This window comes from Otolemur garnettii, unplaced genomic scaffold (genome assembly GCF_000181295.1).
Source record: "Otolemur garnettii isolate 467f Iridium unplaced genomic scaffold, OtoGar3 scaffold00006, whole genome shotgun sequence".
In the NCBI taxonomy this organism is placed as follows: Eukaryota; Metazoa; Chordata; class Mammalia; order Primates; family Galagidae; genus Otolemur; species Otolemur garnettii.
This window is the reverse complement of record NW_003852401.1, coordinates 28154008-28174114: the sequence shown is the minus strand read 5'-3', so window position 1 is coordinate 28174114 and position 20107 is coordinate 28154008. Positions and strand designations below refer to the sequence as shown.

At 41.2% G+C, this 20107-nt stretch overlaps 1 protein-coding gene across 2 annotated transcripts in view; it reads right to left on the bottom strand.

Moving 5' to 3' along the window:
• Positions 1–20107, bottom strand: part of MAMDC2 (MAM domain containing 2) — a 167048-nt gene that overhangs the window by 45319 nt on the left and 101622 nt on the right. For both annotated transcript variants that reach the window (XR_001161818.1, XM_003782936.2), the window contains exons 7-9: positions 17591–17684; positions 10357–10500; positions 6095–6360 (exon numbers count right to left, since the gene is read on the bottom strand). Coding sequence is in view for 1 of the 2 variants with exons in the window: in XM_003782936.2 (XP_003782984.1) it covers positions 6095–6360; positions 10357–10500; positions 17591–17684 (504 nt within the window). In the remaining variant the exon portion in view is untranslated. The remainder of the gene's footprint in view (positions 1–6094; positions 6361–10356; positions 10501–17590; positions 17685–20107) is intronic.

The window sequence follows — 20107 nt, the reverse complement described above, 5'->3', positions numbered from 1 at the left end:
CAGTGAATATGGAGCCTCAAGGGAGAGGATCACTTGAAGCCAGGAGTTTAAGACCAGTCTGGGCAACATGGTAAGACTGTTTCTACAATTAAAAAAAAAAATTAGCTGGGCACAGTGGCACACATCTGTAGTCTCAGCTACCTGGGAGGATGAAGCAGGAGGACTACATGAACCCAGGTGTTCAAGGCTGCAGAAACTGATGGTCCCATTGTACTCCCTAAAAAATGAAAAACAAAAGACAAAACCAAGAGAGGGACTGCAAAGATAGCAAGTGTTAGAGTTAGATTTAAAACTAGCCAGGTTCCTGTGTCTATGCTCCCAACCACTGTGTTATGCTGACTCTAAGATGATGAAAGAGAATTATAGGGTGCCCAGAGAACCCTAATCTAGCTATGCTGGTTAGGGGTGATGGGGGTGGGAGGAAGTGGTCAGAGAAGGATTCTTTAAGTGAGATTTAAGTTGATAACATATATCTCAATAAAAAGAGTCTAGGCAGATGCAACAGAACATGTGACCACCCATGGTAGGAGAGAGCAAGGTATGTCCCAGGAATCAGCTGTTGAGTGTGATTAGAACAGATACAGCAAGAGGCAGAGCTGGGCAGGTGGCTGAAAACAGACAGAGCACACAGGCCCTTTTCCCCAAGATAGGGTGACCAGATTTTAACATTTGTGAAGCGTGACAACATGGCTGGGGGGTGGGGTTGGGTAGGGGGGTGGGCCGGGGCAGGGGATGGGGCAGGGCAGGGCCTGACAACAATGAAAACTTTGATAAGCAATTCTTGATAATCACTTCTCAACAATTATTTGTTATTATTACAGTTTAACATTATAAAATTAACACAAATAATATAAAACTCATATTCTAGAGAAATAGCCACATGGCAGCCAAAAACTGTATATTCCCTTCCTGTTCTCCCGCCCATTCGTGCATTCTTTCCAAAAATTGGGACTTTTTAAAAATGCAGTGGGACACGGGACAAATTGTTCAAAAGCAGGACTGTCCCGCCAAAAGCGGGATGTCTGGTCACCCTACCCCAAGAGCAATAAGAAGCTGAAGGGTTCCTGCAGGGGAGGGTTGCATCAAGATAACCCTGCTGCCAAACAGAGGGCAGACTGCAGGGCAGCAGGAATGAAACTGCAATGTAAAAGTAATTGTATATCTGTGAGAATTTGGAAAGTGGAGGGGACACAGAAGGAAAGGGAGTATAGGGGTGTAAATGTATGCATCTTACATAGCGGGGTGTCAAGAGACACTGCCTAAAGTTTATGATCCATATGATGGTTAAGTGTATTAAAGTTACAGAGAACCAAGGGAAAAGTTCAAAACAAAAACAGCCCTTCCACCTGTGGCCTCTGCCTGGGCCGGTATAAGCTGCAGATCTCCAAACAAAGGTGGAGGGGCCAGCTGTGGGTGCTGGGAAGGTGCAATGCCAGGATAACTTGAAAAAGGGCATTTGTTTACTATTGTGTGCTGAGAAGTGCCTGGCACAGAGTAGTCTCTCAAATATTAGTTGACAGCTGAATGTCAAGCCATCAACCTCAAAGGTGTGAATCCCATTCTGTAACCCTTAGGACTTTTATCTTTGTTAAGTTTAACAAAGAAACTTTAAGAAAAGTAATGCTATTCATAACATGACTTTCAATATTCACCTAATGAATGTGTTTTAATGGATTTTGTGGTGTCAAGATATGTCCTCTATCTCTTATGTCTTTTTGTCTGCTTAAAACTGGAAACGGTCCTCATTATCAGCTCAATCCAAACTCGATTCTGGCACTGAAAGTTCCATTGTCAACTATGGTTTCTCTTACAAGTGAATCTTTCTAAAAGTAGAATATAAACGTCTTAACACAATAACTAAGAAAATGACATAAAGGCTATGTTAACCAGTTTGATGAAAATATTTCAAATTGTATATGAAAACACTACACTGTACCCCATGATTGCATTAATGTACACAGCTAACATTTAATAAAAAAAAAAAAAGTTCCATTGTCAAGCTGTAACAAACTTTGATGTCACTGAGATCTTCCAAAGTTTCAGCAGGAATTCTTGTTTTTTTTTTGTTTTTTTTTTTAAAGATGGAGTCTCATTCTGTCTCCTGAACTAGAGTGGAGAGACATCATCATAGCTCACTGCAACCTCAAATTCCAGGACTCAAGAGATCCTCCTGCCTCAACTTTCAGAATAGTTAGGACTATTTTTTTTATGCAGAGATTAAATTTTACTATGTGGCTTGGGCTAGTCTCAGACTCCTGGCCTCAAGCAGTTCTCATCTCAGCCTCTTAAAGTGCTGGGATTACAGGTGTGAGCCACCATACCTAGCTAGCGACTCCTGCTTTGAAGGCCTGGTGCACACCCACATTCACTCCCAAGTAACCCAAATGTGAGTAGAGCTTTTGACTCAGATGTTAAAAACCTGGTGATGTGAGGGATGGCCCCACACTAAGGCAAAACTGTCCTATTGAAAATGCCAAGGAGGCCCTCAGTGGGAAATCCAGCCATATGCTTAAGCACAGAAGGCTTAATTGTAGGAATATAAATAACAATCCATAGTAATGTAGGCCCACAAACATGCCCACCTTGAGGCTAGATTCTTTGTCAATCTACTTCATTAGACCAAGATTCTCAAGGGCCAGTGATTTGTCTTTTCCATCGCTATACCCCCAACCTTGTCATGTCCTTCATGAAATAGGCATTTGATGAATGAAACCTTCTGTTTTTAACTTTGGTTTCCTATGTGTCTTTTTGCTGATGAGTCAGTCTCTAAGTACCTGTAACACTTCTTTTGAATTTCCCCAAATATCACTAAGATCCTCATAACTAACTATTCAGTTAAAAAACAAGTAAATTAAAGAAATAAAAACATAACTTATAAAAATGTGAATGAGAGAGGGAAAAAGAATAGTATAGGTAAGTTAACTCCTTATCTTTCATGGTTAATGAGTCAAAAAAGGAAGGTGGGAATGTAATATTTAGAATAATAGAGCAAGCTTTCAGAAAATCAGGAAGAAAAACCATCAGAAAAACAAAAAGTGAGGCCGGGCATGGTGGCTCATGCCTGTAATCCTAGCACTCTAGGAGGCCGAGGCAGGCAGATTGCCTGAGCCTACAGGTTCGACACCAGCCTGAGCCAGAGCAAGACCCTCATCTCTAAAAATAGCTGGAGGTTGTGGAGGGTGCCTGTAGTCCCAGCTACCCCAGAGGCTGAGGCAACAGAATCGCTTGAGCCCAAGAGTTTGAGGTTGCTGTGAGCTGTGATGCCACCGCCCTCACTGAGGGTGACAAAGTGACACTCTGTCTCAAAAAAAACAAAAACAAATCTGACTTTTCATTTTATCCTTTGTCTTAAATACTTTTTGTATGTTTATTTCCAGATGTTATGTAAGTGAGGGAACATTGGTTTCCTGCCTTACTTAATGCAGGCCTCAGTGATCGATATCAAGGGGTTCTCTCACCCTCTGAGGAGCAAGTTCTATTCATCAGGGGCCTGATGAGAACTACGGGCCACCTTCAGACTTGTATCCATGTATCCAGAATTTTCAAGTGTTGAACTATACTGTCTCCTCATCTGCACCAGGGCAGAAAATCTGGAGTATTTTCTTCCAAGTACTGTAGGAAGACAGGGAAGTCTCCTACAGGGTGGATCCATTTTTCTTTGAGTGGAACCATGGGAAGAGGGGCAGGAGGGACTGTGCAGGTGCTGGGAAGCAGCAGTCAGCCTCTAGACGGGACCCTAGCTTTATGAGAGTCAGGTATGAGCAAGTGTTCACTGTAAAGGAATGGGCAGGTTCCTAAACAGGCCCAGTGTCTGTGAGTAGAGGACATAGGAAGAAGAACAGTATAGTGCTGAGCAGGGGTCAGACTCCAGCGGGCTGAACCTTAACCCTTCAAACACCAGCTCAGTTGGGTTTCTGTTGGTCATTATTTTTTAAAATAACTATTCCTCAATCCTTCTGTGCAGCCCCTCTGAGGAACAGTGACAGGACACGTGTACTCTCATGAGTTGCTTACTTAATCTTCTATCATATGTGATCTCTTCAAGGGTAGGATCTGCTGATGAGTCTTTAAGTACCTGTAACACTTCTTTGGGATTTCCCAAAACATCACTCATTCATCACTCATCATTTTTAGACACATGAATATCACTCATTCATTTTTATATAACTTGCACTGAACATATACCTAATAAATGCTGGCTGAATAAAGGAAAATGAATAAATAAAAGCCAAATGAGTCAACAAAAATGCTTATTACAGCCTCCTTTTTTAAAAATATAAGCAAAAATTCCATTACTTTCTGGTGTGTCCCTGATTGTGTGACTGATGCATGTCTATTTGTGTGTGTGTGTATGTGTGAGAGAGAGAGTGTATATTACTATAACTACTTTCAAGAGTTACATAATTGGTAATGGGAATGCTCGTTAAGCCTTTGGGATCCCTCAAAGGCACAGACAGGCTTGAACTTCTCCAGGACTAAGGGAGTAAAGAGGAAATTCAAAAATACTGCCAGTGTGAGATGACCTTTGTAGGAAAAAAGGCTCACTCAAAAAATATTTGGAATTGTCTAGGAAATAAGCTTAAAAAGCATGAGCCTAGGCTACAGGTAGAACTTGGCAATGGAAACACCAATTTGTTTTTTCTTTCACCCAGGGAGCAGAGCCAAATGTCTGTTTAGTCAAGTGAACAGAATGTGAAGGAATTAGGCAGGGGACAGCTTCAACAAGACAGCTACCTATTTAATTAGCATAAAACTAATAAACAAGCAGTGCCTGGGAGATTATGGTAAAATTTGTATGCTTCTCTGCTGGAAGTATTATAAATTGGCTTTACCCTTTTAGTCGAGGAGGCTGCCATGCCATTCCTGTCTAGCAATGGAAAAGAACAACTTTGTAAAGATTGTCAGAGATCTTTGATTAATCACTGTAAAGATTTAATCATGTCCTGGTGGGTGTTTATCAATAGACTAAAAGTAACCAAGTGACATTGTGAAAGGATTGGTGTACCCAATTTCCTTAGCAGAATGTTATAGATGGACACAGCTCTGATTTATCCAGATGGTTCTCGCTAAGAGAAGTCCAGAATGTTTGGGAAGGTTCTGCAACCCTCCCAGGTTTGTAGCTTCCCCTGGCGAGCCTGGACTTGGGGTAATTCTTGTATAATTCATGTGATTATCCCTTCATTCAAAAATGTTTATTGAGCTTCCATTGTGTGAGTTATCTGTTTAACGGGAAAAGCCTCTTTTATCATTCTTTGGGCCCATTTCTTGCACAGAGAGGATACTCAAGAGATATTTGCTGATTAAAAGGCTGAAACACAGTGAATTTTCCCAAAGTATTTTCATATCTGGGTTGTAGCTGGCAGAATTTATTGCATCTGTAAAACTTCCTTAAGTTTATGAGTTGCTAAACTTGGGGGATTACAGCTTTCCCCTGCATTCCCCTTGCCATAAAGATCTCTTTTAAAAGTCTTCTCTTTGCTATCAAAATGAGCTGCTGATGGCTCCCTTACTTAAATTCTCTCTGGGGTGGAGCTGGCTCCATATTTTTTAAAGGGCTTCATCACCTTGTGTTAAATGCTGAGCCTTAGGTTTTTGAGCTTAAAGCCTCAATGTAGAGGCTCCCTGATTTCACTCCCCCCCCTTTTTAATACTAGCATTTCCATTGATGTGTGCATGTGTGTACGAGAAAGGGAGAGAAAGAGAGTTATAGCTTCAAACTAAAGTTTAGCTGATGAACTTGGACTATTCATATATTCCCAGTCTTTGGATTATTTTCAGGGAATCTTTCAGGGCTTGGCAGCTCCCACCTATAATCCTAGCACCCTGGGAGGCTGAGGTGGGAGGACTGTTTGAGCTCAGGAGTTTGAGACCAGCCTGACTCTATCTCAAAAAAAAAAGAGAGAGAGAGATGGAAATAAAACCCAAACTCTCTAGGTTGTCATGATTCAGAGACCTGGAAAACAGAATAGAAATGAAAGATTAATTTGCACATAGCTGGGGGTAGGGCTGTCAGCCTGAACAGAAGAAAAACAGTAGCTAAACACAAGTTCACAACAACTGAACACTGGCAAAGGATACACTACTGCTACTGTACCTTGGTAGGCATGGGCTTCTTAAAGGTGATTTCAGCTTGCAGCCAAACACCCCTTGGAGACTCCAACACAGACCAGATCTTCTCTTGAACCACATGGTTCTCTTCAAAGATATAAACTGCTAGAGTGTCACTCATTTTTAAAAACCCATAGATGGCATAATGGAAACGCAGACAATACTGCAGGTTTCCTGGTAGGGAAGGACCATAGAGCCTTCCAATATATCCAGGCTGAGATGTGAACTTTGTGTTGGCCAGCAAGTAATACCCTGTGAGCAAGACAAAGCATTTGATGTAACAGCAATGCAAAACAATCTAATCTATTAAAATAGATTGGCAAGTGACAAAATGTGGAATTTTCTGGCACAGACTATTTCCATAGGCTTTCCAAAGCATTTTCTCATGTCTATAATTTAAGTGAGAGAAAATATCTATGTGCCTCTATTCCAGTGGTTCTCAACCTTCCTAATGCCGCGACCCTGTAATTTTGATACTATTTTGAATCATAATGTAAATATCTGCTATGCAGGATGTATTTTCACTGTTACAAAGGGGTTGCAACCCACAGGTTGAGAACCGCTGCTCTATTCAAAACCTTAGATTCTAAGTAAACTTTATAAACCAGTACAGATTTTCTGCTGCATATCCCTAGATTCTATTAGTCATTTACATTTTTCAAACAAAAAGGATGAGCTCATCCAGGGACTCCTGGCTGACTTGGGTTATATGCTGGTCATAGGGGAAAGATGCCCCAGAGCAGATATTTCCTTCTTAACTCTGGTCAAATGTTAAACCTGTTCCTGTAGAGCAAGTTTTTAATCAGTCCTCCTTAGGTGGTAAAGATCTGTGTTCGCCCCTTATTTTCTCCTAAATGACATAAAGAAAAATAAGATCAGGAGCCTCCCCCTCTTATTTCCACCCCACACCCCCACAGTCAACTTAAAACAGGTCCAGGTATCCCAGAAAGCTAGGGCAGAAAAGAAAAATGATAATACCCCACTTTTTTCTTTTTCCTTTTCTGTTTGTTCCCCCAACAATTCTCTTGTGGGCACATTGGTCTTTGCAATATGGTTTAGATTTACCCCATTGTTTAACTCATAAGAAAAGGAAGACACACACGAGCTCTCTGTCATCTCCATGCACAAAGAAATCGTGTGAGGATATAACAAGAAGGAGGCCGTCTGTAAGCCAGGAAGTGAGGCCTCAAGAGAGGCATTCTCTGCTAAAACCTTTCAGGGCCTTCTTGTTTCCTTTATAAAACTCCCAAACCCTTACTCAGGCTTGCAACATCCATGACCTATGTCCCTCTTCAACTTCCTTTTCCTCTACCCTCTCCACCCTGCCTCCCCACAGTGCAGCTCCAGCCACACTGACCTTCCTATTCCTCCGAGTGGCTTTCTCTTCCCAAACTCAAGACCTTCACAAATGCGGTTCCTTTTGCCTGGATCACTCTCACCCCTCTCAGCTAAATGCAGCTTCCCGCAGACAAAACTCCTGTGAATCCTCCACCCAAACTAGATTCTTCCCTCTATTCTCCCTCAAAGCTCCTTCTTCCTTTCCTTCATTTTCCAAAGGGGATCAGAACATTCCATCCCCAAACACACCCCACTAGCATATTGATTATGTTGAGCTGAAGGCACTTGAAAAACAGCAAATTTAGGAAGGAGTCTCTGGCCTCCCACTTTCTACCTAAAAGCAGGTCATAAAATTTCCCATGAATTAGTTGTCCTCCCTGGAAACAATTGTACTTGTAATTTTGTATTTTTTTTTTTAAGAGGTTGCCTCACTTAAAGGAAAACAGGCCTGAAAATATCAGGAAAGGAAGAACATTTTGTTATTTATTTATTTATTTGAGAGTCTCACATTGTCACCCTTGGTAGAGTGCCCTAGCATCATAGCTCACAGCAACCTCAAACTCTTGGGCTCAAGCCATCCTCTTGCCTCAGCCTCTGTGTACCTGGGACTACAGGTATGCACTACTACACCTGGCTAGCTTTTTCTATTTTTAATAGAGATTGAGTCTGGCTCTTGCTCAGGCTGTCTCGAACTCCAGAGCTCAGGCAATCGACCACCTCAGCCTCCCAGAGTGCTAGGATTATAGGCTTGAGCCTCAGCACCTGGCCAAGAAGAACATTCTTATAAATGTTCTTATAAATAACACAAAAATGGATCTGTACAAACAAACTTATTAAAATAATCCTTATCTTTCATTAGTTTCCCCCATATATTTTCTAGTCACTTTCCCATAATTTACTGCCCCTAGAACTTAAAACCTTTTCCTTTGTCTTGTCACTTAAGTGTAATTCCATCATTCTTTGTAAAAAATGGTATATAAGCTCCCAGGCCTATCTGCTGCTTTGAGTTTTCATTTTTTCCTTTACAAAGCCTCCTGTGTAGGGCGGTGCCTGTGGCTCAGTGGGTAGGGTGCTAGCCCCATATACCAAGGGTGGCAGGTTAGAACCTGGCCCCAGCCAAACTACAAAAAAAAATAGCTGGGCATTGTGGAGGGCATCTGTAGTCCTAGCTACTTGGGAGGCTGAGGCAAGAGAATCGCCTAAGTCCAGGAGTTGGAGGTTGCTGTGAGCTGTGATGCCACAGCACTCTACTGAGGGCAATAAAGTGAGACTCAAAAAAAAGTGAGTCTCAAAAAAAAAATATTAAACAAAATTTACATGTTTTTCCTCTGTTAGCCTGTCTTATCTTAACATCAGTTGAATTCTCAGGCCCCGTCGCAGAACCTAAGAGGGCAGAGGAAAAATTTTTCTTTCCCAATAGCACTTACCAAAACTTGTAATTATAAGTTTATCTGTGTATACATTTGTCTGATGTTTCTCTTGCCCACCGCAATGATTGTCAGCCACCAAGGTTAGGATTCATATCAGATCTGTTGACTATTGTAGTACCTGGGTGTTAACACACTTGAGTATTTTTCTTGCTTTGAAAAGAGTCTTTGTCCCTACACAGCTCCCTGTTTCATCAGCTCTCTATTCCCAGAACTCAAATGTTTCTCTGGAGATGATTTTCCAGTTAGTCTGCTCATGGTCAGAATGGATTTTATGACCTGAATTCCTATAAGTGAGGCAACCTCTAAAAAACAGAATACAAAATTACAAGTACAAAACTGTGAGGGCCCCTTTCAAGGTCTTTCCCAGGGCTATACTGGTGAGGGGCCCTGCAACTTAAGCTTCATCAGCTTCATGATAACTTCACCCTTGTGCCTAGTATACAAATAATGTACTTGCTACGTAAATGGATGAGATGCTAAACCCTCTGAAACCAAGCTCTTCTACTTGTCTCCACTGAAATAGGCTCCACAAAAGATGTCATGAAATTAATAGGTAATAACTATACAGGTAGTGCACTGCTCAAACTCAGGTTTCTAAGAGCTCCTTGCAGATATATCCATCAAGTATCTACCCTGCATTTTCCAATAACCTCCCCCAACAACAGACTTTTTTAAAATGTAGCCAAATTTTCCTATTTATTCAAAAGTGGCATTTAGTGCATTTGCATTGCTGTGTAAGCATTACCACTATCTAGTTCCAGACCATTTTCATCACTCCAAAAGGAATCCCCATACTCACTAAACACTCTCCATTCTCCCCACCCCAGCCTCTGGCAACCACTAATCTGCTTTCTATCCCTGTGGATTTGTTTGCTCTGAAGATTTCATGTACATGAAGATTCATTCTTTTGTTGTTTTGTTGTTTGAGACAGAGTCTCACTCTGTTGCACAGGCTAGAGTACAGTGACAGCATCATAGCCCACTATAACCTCAAACTCCAGGGCACAAGCAATCCTCCTGCCTCAGCCTCCAGAGTAGCTGGGACTACAGGAGTGGACCATTACACCTGGTTAATTTTTCTATTTTTAGCAGAGACAGGGTTTTGCTCTTGCTCAGGCTGGTCTTACTGAACTCCTAAGCTCAAGGGATCCTCCTGCTTCGTCGCCTGTCAGAGTGCTAGAATTATAGGCCTAAGCCATTGCACCTGGCCCACGATTTCATCTAAAGTGACGAGCCAAATAATTTCTAGAGATTTAGTTATTTAATAATTAACTGGCAAATAACATTTGCTAGCACAGCCACTTGAACTCAAATTTTTACAAACAGTCAAACACAAGATTATCTATTGTCTTTCCTTCTTCACAGCTGCCCCCCTTTTATTTTTCTTTAAAGCCAATGTCTTTGTAGGTGTGACTGAAGGATGGCTGAGAAGGCATGAAGACTACCTGAGAAGTCCACACAGGGACAGACAGAGGCTCACCTGAGCCAGTGGTGTGGTCTCCAGGCCGATACATGTTTGGTTTCACTTTCACTCGAGTCCAGCCTGGACCTTCTTTATCTTGGTAAAAGTTGCAGAGGTCGTCCTCAAAATTGCAGCTTGCTTCCACAGCACTGAAGGGAAGATCTGAGCAAAGGAGAACCAAAGTTAACAACGGTCCAAGCCAAAGATGTTGAATGTCCACGTCCACCAGTTGACAGATACAGATACATTTACCCATCTGCCAGGGGAACCGAAGAAGGAAAACACAACTAAATGTTTTTACCCAAACGACATGCTGACACGTTAGCACCACAGCAACGCTTCAACATGACAGGAAAATTACTCTTTTCCTCTCTAAAGGGAGGGGAGAAAAGAGCCCTATTCATGTTCTCTACGAAGATGAAGTACTAGATTTCAGAAGAAATTTCTTTTCATTCTAGACTAGAAGCATTTATTCACGTTTCTTTACAACTCAAAATTCATTCATCCAAAATTTAAAAGAGAGAGAGAAAGAAAGGATTTCGAGACTCTTAATTTCTAAGATGTATATTTTAGAAATACCATTTCCCAGAAATATTTTTCCTTTGTGATGCCTCTGCATGTCAGAAGCACAGCTGCTGTCTACTTATAGTTGACATTAGTAGTGCGAGCTGGTCTGCTTGAAGAAAGTCATCGCTTAGTACAAACCATGAGTTCAAAAAGTCACAGCAATTCTATCACAGGGACTGCTGTTGTTCTGGCTTTGCTAAGTCCTACTATTATCATTTACCCTGTCCTTGTAAATAACACCTCAGCCTAGTTGGCCCTGAGGAAATGGGACATAAAAGATTTCTGCTTTTTTGAGTATAATGTTGAATCCTATTAAGTGATTTGTACATCTCACTACTCAGATTGCCCGTCTCTGAGTCCATCTCTGGTGATGGAAGCGGTTTGGGACATATTCTATTTAGCCAGGTGTGATTCTCATCTGCATGCTGGCACATATGTGTCTAACATCTAGAACCAGGGAGGGAGGGCACTGTGTAGACTAATTGGAAAATAATCTCTAGAGAAATGTTTGAGTTGTGGGAGCAGTGACCTGAAGAAACAGAGCTGTTGAGGACAAAGACTCACACTATACTCTCATTTTGTCAATTTCAAAAGCAAGAAAGTATGCAAGTGGGCCGAGGAACGGACCCATATTAAAGGGGATGGCAACATCAAATGCTACTAGGGAACCAAGATTCAATCTTGGTCCAGAAGAGGCCCTAAGACTGGTGCATTAGCCCACACCTGCTCTGCCTGATTCTGTCCAATATCAATAAAGGATATTATTGGAGCAGTTGAGGAAATTGGTATGTGAACTGTAGACTAGTTGGTAATATTATATCAGTACTGAATTTCTTTCTTTCTCTCTCTCTCTCTCTCTTTTTTTTTTTTTCTGAGATAGAGTATCACTCTGTTGCCCTGGGTGGAGTGCTATAGCATCATTATAGTTCACAGCAACCTCAAACTCTTGGGCTCAAGCAATCTTCTTGCCTCAGCCTCCTAAGTAGCTGGGGCTACAGGTGCCTGCCACAATGCCCAGCTGTTTTTTTCTGTTTTTAATAGAGACAGTGTCCCTTTCTTGCTCAGGTTGGTTTTGAACCTCTGAGCTCAAGTCATCCACCTACCTCGGCCTCCCAGAGTGCTAGGATTACAGGCCTGAGCCACTGTGCTCAGCCTAAATTTCTTGAATTTCATAATTCACTAGACAATGTGTTTGACCTTATGAAATACACATGAAAATATTCAGGAGCAAAGGGGCATGATGTTTGCAGCCTACTCTCAAATGACTGATAAAGCAAACGTGGCAAAACGTTAGTTTGCAGATCTGGGGAAATGGGGGTTCTCCATAGTGTTATTGCCAATTTCATCTGAGTTTGAAATGATATAAAAATAAAGAGTTTCAAAGACATCAATTTTTTTAAAAAAATAAGTTGTAAATAAAACATTACACAAAAAAAGACTAGGAAGAAAATGCTCCTGTAGAACTAGAACCCAACTGCACCTCAGACAACACCCCCTAGGAAGTACACCAGGAGCAAACCTTGATGAGCCAGACAGGAGAAAGGGAAATGCAGAAAATTCTCAAGGCCCTAAGACAGGAGCATTAGCCCACACCTGCTCCGCCTGATTCTGTCAGCACCAGAGTGTATCTTTAAGCCCTGAAAATAACGTTGGTGAAAAATGAATGTGATATCATACAAACAAGGATCCTTCGGTGTTCTCCTATGGATAATGGAGACCACAAAAACCCCCATGATGGTCTCCAGTACATAATTCACCCCTCTGATACCTGGTAATGAAAAAATGAAAATCCAAAATCTACAGATGGCCATGTAGCTCAGGAAATATGGGGTGGCACTCCCAGATGCCATGTACGAAGAGATCAGCAGGTCAGCAAAACTATTTACCAGGAACAAATCACAAAGCAGCAACCTTGGGCAACTGCAAGAGAATCTTATTTTTTTTTTTTTTCAAGTCAGACCCAGGCAAGGCTTGAACTCACAGGCCCTGGTTTGGAAGGCCAACAGTCTACCACGAGGCTACAGTGCTCAGCTATCAAGAGAATCTTAGCTAATTTATTACTAAGTGTGGAGGAGGGTTTGAGGGGGTATTAAAACTAGAAAGTTTATAGCAGTTTTATACATAACCACCAAAAACTTAAAATCAACCAGGATGCTCTTCAGTAGGTGAATGGATATATAAGCTGTGGTATATCCAGACAATGGAATATTATTCAGCACTAAAAAGGAATGAGCTATGAAGCCATGACAAGATATGGAGGGAAGTTAAATGTGTATTGCTAAGTGAGGGCTGCCCATTTGGAAAGATGACAGATTGCATGCTTCCAAAGATATGACATTCTGAATAAGGCACAGCTGTAGGGATAGTAAAAAGGTCAGTGGTTTCCCGGGGTTGGGGGTAGAGAGGGTTGGACAGGGAAAGCACAGAGGATTTTAGGGCAGGGATTGTTCTGTCTGATACTCTAATGGTGGATACAGATCATTACACATTTGTAATCCATAGAATAGATGTCCTCAAACTATGGCCCAAGGGCCACATGCAGCCTGCCTAGGACCTTTATCTGGCCCGCTGGGTGTTTTTGCTGCCACTGCCTGTCCTGCTTAGCAGCCAACTTGCCCCAGGGCCCACCGTCCGGCCCTCCAACAGTATGAGGGACAGTGAACTGGCCCACTGTTTAAAAAGTTTGAGGACCCCTGCCATAGAATGTACAGCACCAAGGTAAATCTTAACTATAGACACTATGGACTGTGGATGACAGTGAAGGAGGGGAGTTTAGGGGCAATACAGGAAATCTCTGTATTTTCCACTTACTTTTGCTGTGAATCTAAAACTATACTTAAAAAATAAAGTCTATTAAAAAAAATCTTGTGAGTGATGAGGATCACTTCTCTCCATGGTGATAGACTGTTACACATAATGAATTTTTTGTATGGTACAATTATATTCTTTTGCTAACTGCATACTTTTAGAAAAAGATTTTTCTTGGGTCCCAAGGTCTAATAAAAAGAAAATCTCAAAAGCATAATGCAGAGGCTGAATCTTTTTCACTGAGAATTCTGCTTCTACCCTGAGACACATCTGATTGCTGAAGATGGGGCAGGAGGGCCCACATGTGACCAACCATGAGTGTGCAGGGAGCCGGGGTGAAGCAAAGCCTTGGCTTCCAGCTTGTTTCACATGTGTGGGTCAAGTGATGATCACACATTGAGCTACTGGGGAGACAGTGCCAATGACATATTTGAAGCACAGGGTGGAATCAGAGGCAGACGGAGGCCCCTGAGCATCAGTTGATGATCAGGAAAAAAAGAAAAACAGAATTAAAGCCTCTTTAAGCAAGTTACCAAAAAGCATCATCATGTAAGGTTTAGTTAATCACTTGCTTTCTGACATTTGAACTTTTTAGGAATAAGAGGCTTTGAAGATAATCTAATAAGATAGAGTGTGTTGCAGTTTGAGAATAACAGCTGGGAGCATCTCTCCTTTCCTCGCTTACACAGAGTTCATGGAGACAAACTCAGCATCTGCCCTGTAGATCTAAAAAGTGCGTCAGCCTCTGTGGTGCTAAAAAGAGAGATGCCAGGAGCCATGTGCTTTCTAGATGGCTGAACTGGTAGGGTGGTTTTATTTTAGCATTGAGCCAACCAAAGGCAGGCTATGATAGCTCAAAGCTGCCTTGGGGAAGAGAGTGAGTGGGACCCACCACACTGAGGAACAAGGAGCAAGAAGCCTGGTTGCTGGCTGGGCTGCAGATACCCTTCGGAGCATCTAAGATAAAGAAGGCTGTGGCAACTTCAGCGGTAACCCAGGCAGCAACCAGACCTGGGTTTCCAAGCAGACGAGAGGTAGAGGTAGTGTGTTATTAATGAATGGCTAGTTGCGGGGGGCTAGATCCTCTGAAAGGTATATCCGTGGATGTTAGGATTCACCCAGTGTCTGGCCTGGGTGTGAGGTGGACCCAAGCCCAGAGAGGAGGCAGACATATGGCAGGGAAATGGAGCTTTCAGTTTGGGGTTGGGGATCACAACAGGATTCTTAGAAGTGGATGAGCTCACCTATTAAGCATTCAAAAATTTACACACCAATAGCAGGGCTTTTTTCCTACAGTCTAAACTTTAGGACAAATGTGCTTGCAGAGGACAAGTGTGTGGATGGAAAGGAATGGACAGGGACCTTCTCAAACTCAATGTGGGAGTGGTTTCACTGTCCTCTGGAAGCATCCTTGGGGTGGTCACATAAAACTGGTGTTGCTCACCTGTGACTATTGTAATGGGCCTCAGGTCTAAGGGACTAGATTAACTCTAAGCTCAACCAGACGGTGGGAACAAGATGCTCCATATGCTGAAATAATTCCTGTCTTAGCCTACTAGGGACATGAGGGAAGAAAATGCTTGATCCAGCTGGGAAAAGCAGAGACAGCAAGTTTGAGGCTAGCTGAGATAAAGAAAAAATGCTGGCACCTGTTATGAAATAGAAGGGCATAAACTATTTGTGAAATGTTAGATGAAGTATGAAAACTAAAGAGCTCAGCTCAGAGCTCTGTCTGGCCCACAGCTGCCTGATGAAAGGCATAAGGCAGGCTCCGGCAGACACATTCATCAAGGCAGTACCCTTTGCTGGCTGTATTTAGTTACAATCTGACCCCTGTTCTCTTGGGAAAGAGTGGACATATTTTGAAAATAAAGTATGTAATATTGTCTCGTCAACAAGTGTTTTCTGTGTGTCATACTCTATGGTATGGCCTTCAGAGACATTAACTCTCATTAATCTCTCTGACAACTCTATGAAACAGATTCTTCCATCCTGCTCTATAGACATGGAAATGGAGTCTCCAAGAGGCCAAACAACATGACTGACATCATGTAGCTTGTTAGTGGCAGATAGGAATGTGAATCCAAATTCCTGGACCTAGCATAACATTATAATAATGTAATTACACCATTTTCAAGCCAAGTGAGTATGGTGGGAAGTTCTGAAGACCAACAGGGAGCCTTGGTCTATCTAACTGCATGCATGCGTATCTCTGCAGACACAGAGAAAGCATCTTTATGTGGGCTGAATTTTACAGACTGAGTGCCAACAGCACTCTTAACAAATAGTCCTTGTTTTGTGAGCACCTTTCTTTTTCTTTCTCCAGTCGGACAGCCAGTATAGTAGGAAAGAGATCACAAAAATTCTGTATCTCTTTCTCTCTCTCTCTTTTTTTGTAGTTTTTGGCCGGGGGCTGGGTTTGAACCTGCCACCTCCACTATAGGGGGCCCATGCCCTACTCCTTTGAGCCACAGGTGCTGCCCTCTGTATCTTCCTTTTTAAGGGAAGCGCATTTCTAAACATCACTTTGAAAGTGTCTCAGTTGATTCTCTTACCTCCAGCTGCCTAGTCACTCCATCTTCTACCCAGGACAGATAATGAATAAACACCTCATCTCCCATATAGATAACTAGGACATATAAAAGTTCAATGTAACTGCGTGGTGACAAAGAAGAGCAACTTTCAAAAAATAATGATAAGAAAACTATGATATTACTATTAACATAATTGAAATATTAATTGATAAGATTAGGGAGCAAATGAATTTAGAGAAGTAGTATAAGATATTTTGATTAATGTGTTCTATCAAATTTGGAGACTTTAGATTTTTCATTATTATTTGGGTTAAATCATTTAAAATATGTAAATCTAGTCTCGTTCTATTTAATTTGCTACCTTTAAATAATTAGAATTAGTAAAAAATAATACTTAGTTTCAGAAAATTAGCAGATTTCTCTCTAATTTTGGGATAACAGTTTAGCCCTAGTAGAAAATATTATCTTTTTTTAAGATAATATTGCTTGTAGAATATATCTGAAACCATATTAAATACCAACTCTATTTTAAGTGAAAGATCACAAAGGCCAAGTTCAAAAATTTCTTTCCCAGTTCCAAAACCTAGAATGAGAACTCATTGATAAGATGGGGTGACTACGGTATCTCCCTAGGTGCCTTGAGGAAAGAAAACTCTGTAAATGATAAGGTCAATTGCATTTATTTGGGTTATCATTAATATATTGTCATCATTCTTATGCTAAAACATTTATTTAATTCACTTGGAATCAATTTGCTTATCTATTTTCCCAGAAAGTAAAAAATTTCCTCTCTTTCCAAAGGCCAAACTTACGACATTACAAAATTTGCCATGATAAATCCGAGGACTCACTTAGAAAGAGAAAGTAATTAAATTAAGAACACACACGCATTAGCCCAAACCATCTAGAGGTGTCTACAAAATGCTAACATCTTTCAACATGAGAACATTTAAATTCTGGATACATAAAGTTGTAAAGGGTTTTTATAATTCTATTCAATAGATGATGAGAGTTTCATCCATCTGCCCAGCTACCCATCTATGGACTCAAGATATCTTCGAAAGAGAAAGATAAGATGGAAAAAATTTAGTCCTATTTAATTTTCTTTTCCTAATAGGCGGGGAAGATGAAAGCTCCCTAAGATATGACAATTGGCCTTCTGGTATCAGAACAGTTAGATTCACTCTGTGAGGGGGAAAAAAGTAATAATCCAGCAAAATGACTATTCAATTAAATAATTTTTAAAGGATAAGAAGAAATCAATGAAAGCCAATCCTGACCACAAACATCTGCTGAGACAGGAAAATTCTAAACACAAGGAAGGAGAAAAAGAGAATGCGCACCTGTCTGATTTTGGCAGTGAACAGGCGAGAAAGCGATATCATCCAGGGCAACATACCCTCCTCTGGGACCATTGAAAGCAACTTCAAAAATAACCTGCAAGAGAAAATGACATATTGTCACAAGTGTATATATCTTCTGTTAGGCTTAAGTACTCTTCACCTTGATTCTAAATGGCAGGTCAGTCAAACCAGTTGATGCCAAGTGACAAAGACTTATGGAATCATGTTTCCAAATATAAGAGCTGGGCAGCACCATCCCCAACCTCGTCTTTTAAGGAGAATGAAACTGCTATGGTCTGAGTGTCTGTAAGCCCTCAAAGTCATATGTTGCAATCCTAACTCCTAAGGTGATGGCATTAAAAGGTGGAGGTCTTTTGGAGATATGATTAGATTTGGAGAGTAGGATTAGTGTCCTGTAAAAGAGACCCAAGGGAGCTCATTTGCCTGCAAGGGCCAGGAAGGTAGTGGAAATACATAAAGTTGGGCTTGGTATGGTCCAGACATGAAATGAAGAAGGCCAGCCCTGTTTAAAGGGATAAGTGTTACTCAGCTTCATCAATTGCTGATGTGTGGGAAGGCAGGCCTGTTATGGGTTACACTGCGTCTCCCCAAATTCATCTGATGAAAGCCTAACCTCCAGTATAAGAGATTTTATTTGAGAATAAGGTCATTGCAAATGTTATTAGTTAAGATGAGGTCACACTGGAATAGGGTGAGCCTCTAATCCATATATTCTTATGAAAATAAGAAATTTGGGCTTAGAAAGAGATAGGCACACAGAGAGAGAACCCTGTGAATATGAATGCAGAGACCTACAAGCCAAGGAAGGCCAAAGATCACTGGCAAGCCGGCAGAAGTGAGAGACCGATCTGGGCAAGTTTTCTCTCACAGCCCCCAGAAGGAACAAATCTTGGCTCTCAGAAGTCCTTAATTATGGACTTCTGGCCTCTAGAACCATACGACAGTGCATTTCTGTTTTTTAAGCTACCAGTTTGGGGCTACTTTGTTATTAGACACTTCTAGCAACCAAACACAAGGCCTAATGTCTTTGTAACTAGCAAATTATCTAGCTGGGGTGTCCAACCTGTGCTTTGTGGGCTGAATGCAGATTATTTGATGACTGTTTTACTTATCAGTGGTGTTGGATATCATGAAAATATACATCGGCCTTTTTGGTTTGCTCATCAGCTTTCATTAGTGTTTGTGTATTTAATGTATGGGACCTAGGACAACTCTTATTTTTCCAACATATAGCAGAGAAAAAGAAAGGTTGGACACCCCCGATCGAGGCTCTCTAGATATTATTTGAAATCTTTAGATTTTTCAATGCTGGCAATTAATTCAAATATTAAAGTAAATAGGAGAAACAAAACCAAAAAATCAAAACCGAAGAAAACAAACAAAACCACCCTATAGCAGGCAGACAAATCACTGTGGGCTAGATTTGAAGATCTGGCCCCATAGGCTTCTGCTTGCAACCTCTTCTGAAAAGAATAGTGTCTTAGAGGCAGAAAGACCACAGTTCAAATCCAATTTTCATCATTTACTAGTTAGGTGATACCTGGATACATTGCTAAACCTCTCAGGTTTCTTATCTATGAAATAAGCATAATAAGACCTACCTCGGAGGACTGTTGAGATTAAATGAGATAATGTATATAAAGACCCCAGCACAGTTAGGCATGTAATAAACTATGAACTAATTTCACATCTTTTCCTCCATCTTGGTTCCCTCTTCTAGCCCAATTAGCTACTAGGTAGTTTAAGCAGGTCCCTTCTTCTCCAGGTCTCAGTTTCTTCATTTTTGAAAAAAAAAAAAAAGAGTATAGATAAGATAGTCCATAATGTCCCTTTCAGCTTAATAACAACGGTCATAGGGGGCCCTGGTACCAGGACTGTCTGAAATCCACTAGGAGACCCAAAAGTTAGTCTCTGGCAAATGGGGAGGGACAAAGATGAGGAGAAATTAAGATGACAGACTTAACACAGATCCAGAGCTCAAGCCACTAGCTGGATGACAGAATTTGGTTCACACTGAGCAGGTGGGATAGAGGGGTATTTCTGGTCCTAACATGCTAATCACCGATCCTGTGTCAACGTGTTCTCTCTTGTTCAGAAAGACAATCTCCAATGTTTGTTTTCCTTTCTAAAATTCATTTGAGAATGGCATTGAATCCACTGATTCTACAGGACCAGTCTCTTTTCCTGACAATGATGGCAAATGATACTGGTGAATAGGTTCAGAATAGTAGAATGAACTTACACAATTGTTGAGCCAGAGGATGTGTGCTTAGGTTTAATAGTGTTCAGAATCGTAACTTTTCAAGTATTGCTCTGAAAGAAACTCAGTGAAGTTTCATTCATATAAATGTTGCCTGAAGAGTTTATGGTTGGATAAAAGGAGTTGGTAAGGAAAACGCTCTTAGTGTGTGTGTAGGGGACTCATTTGACTTTGCTAGAAGGAAAACCTTTGGAACAATACATGCGTTTCTTTTCCTCCTTGTAATCTAAACTCAC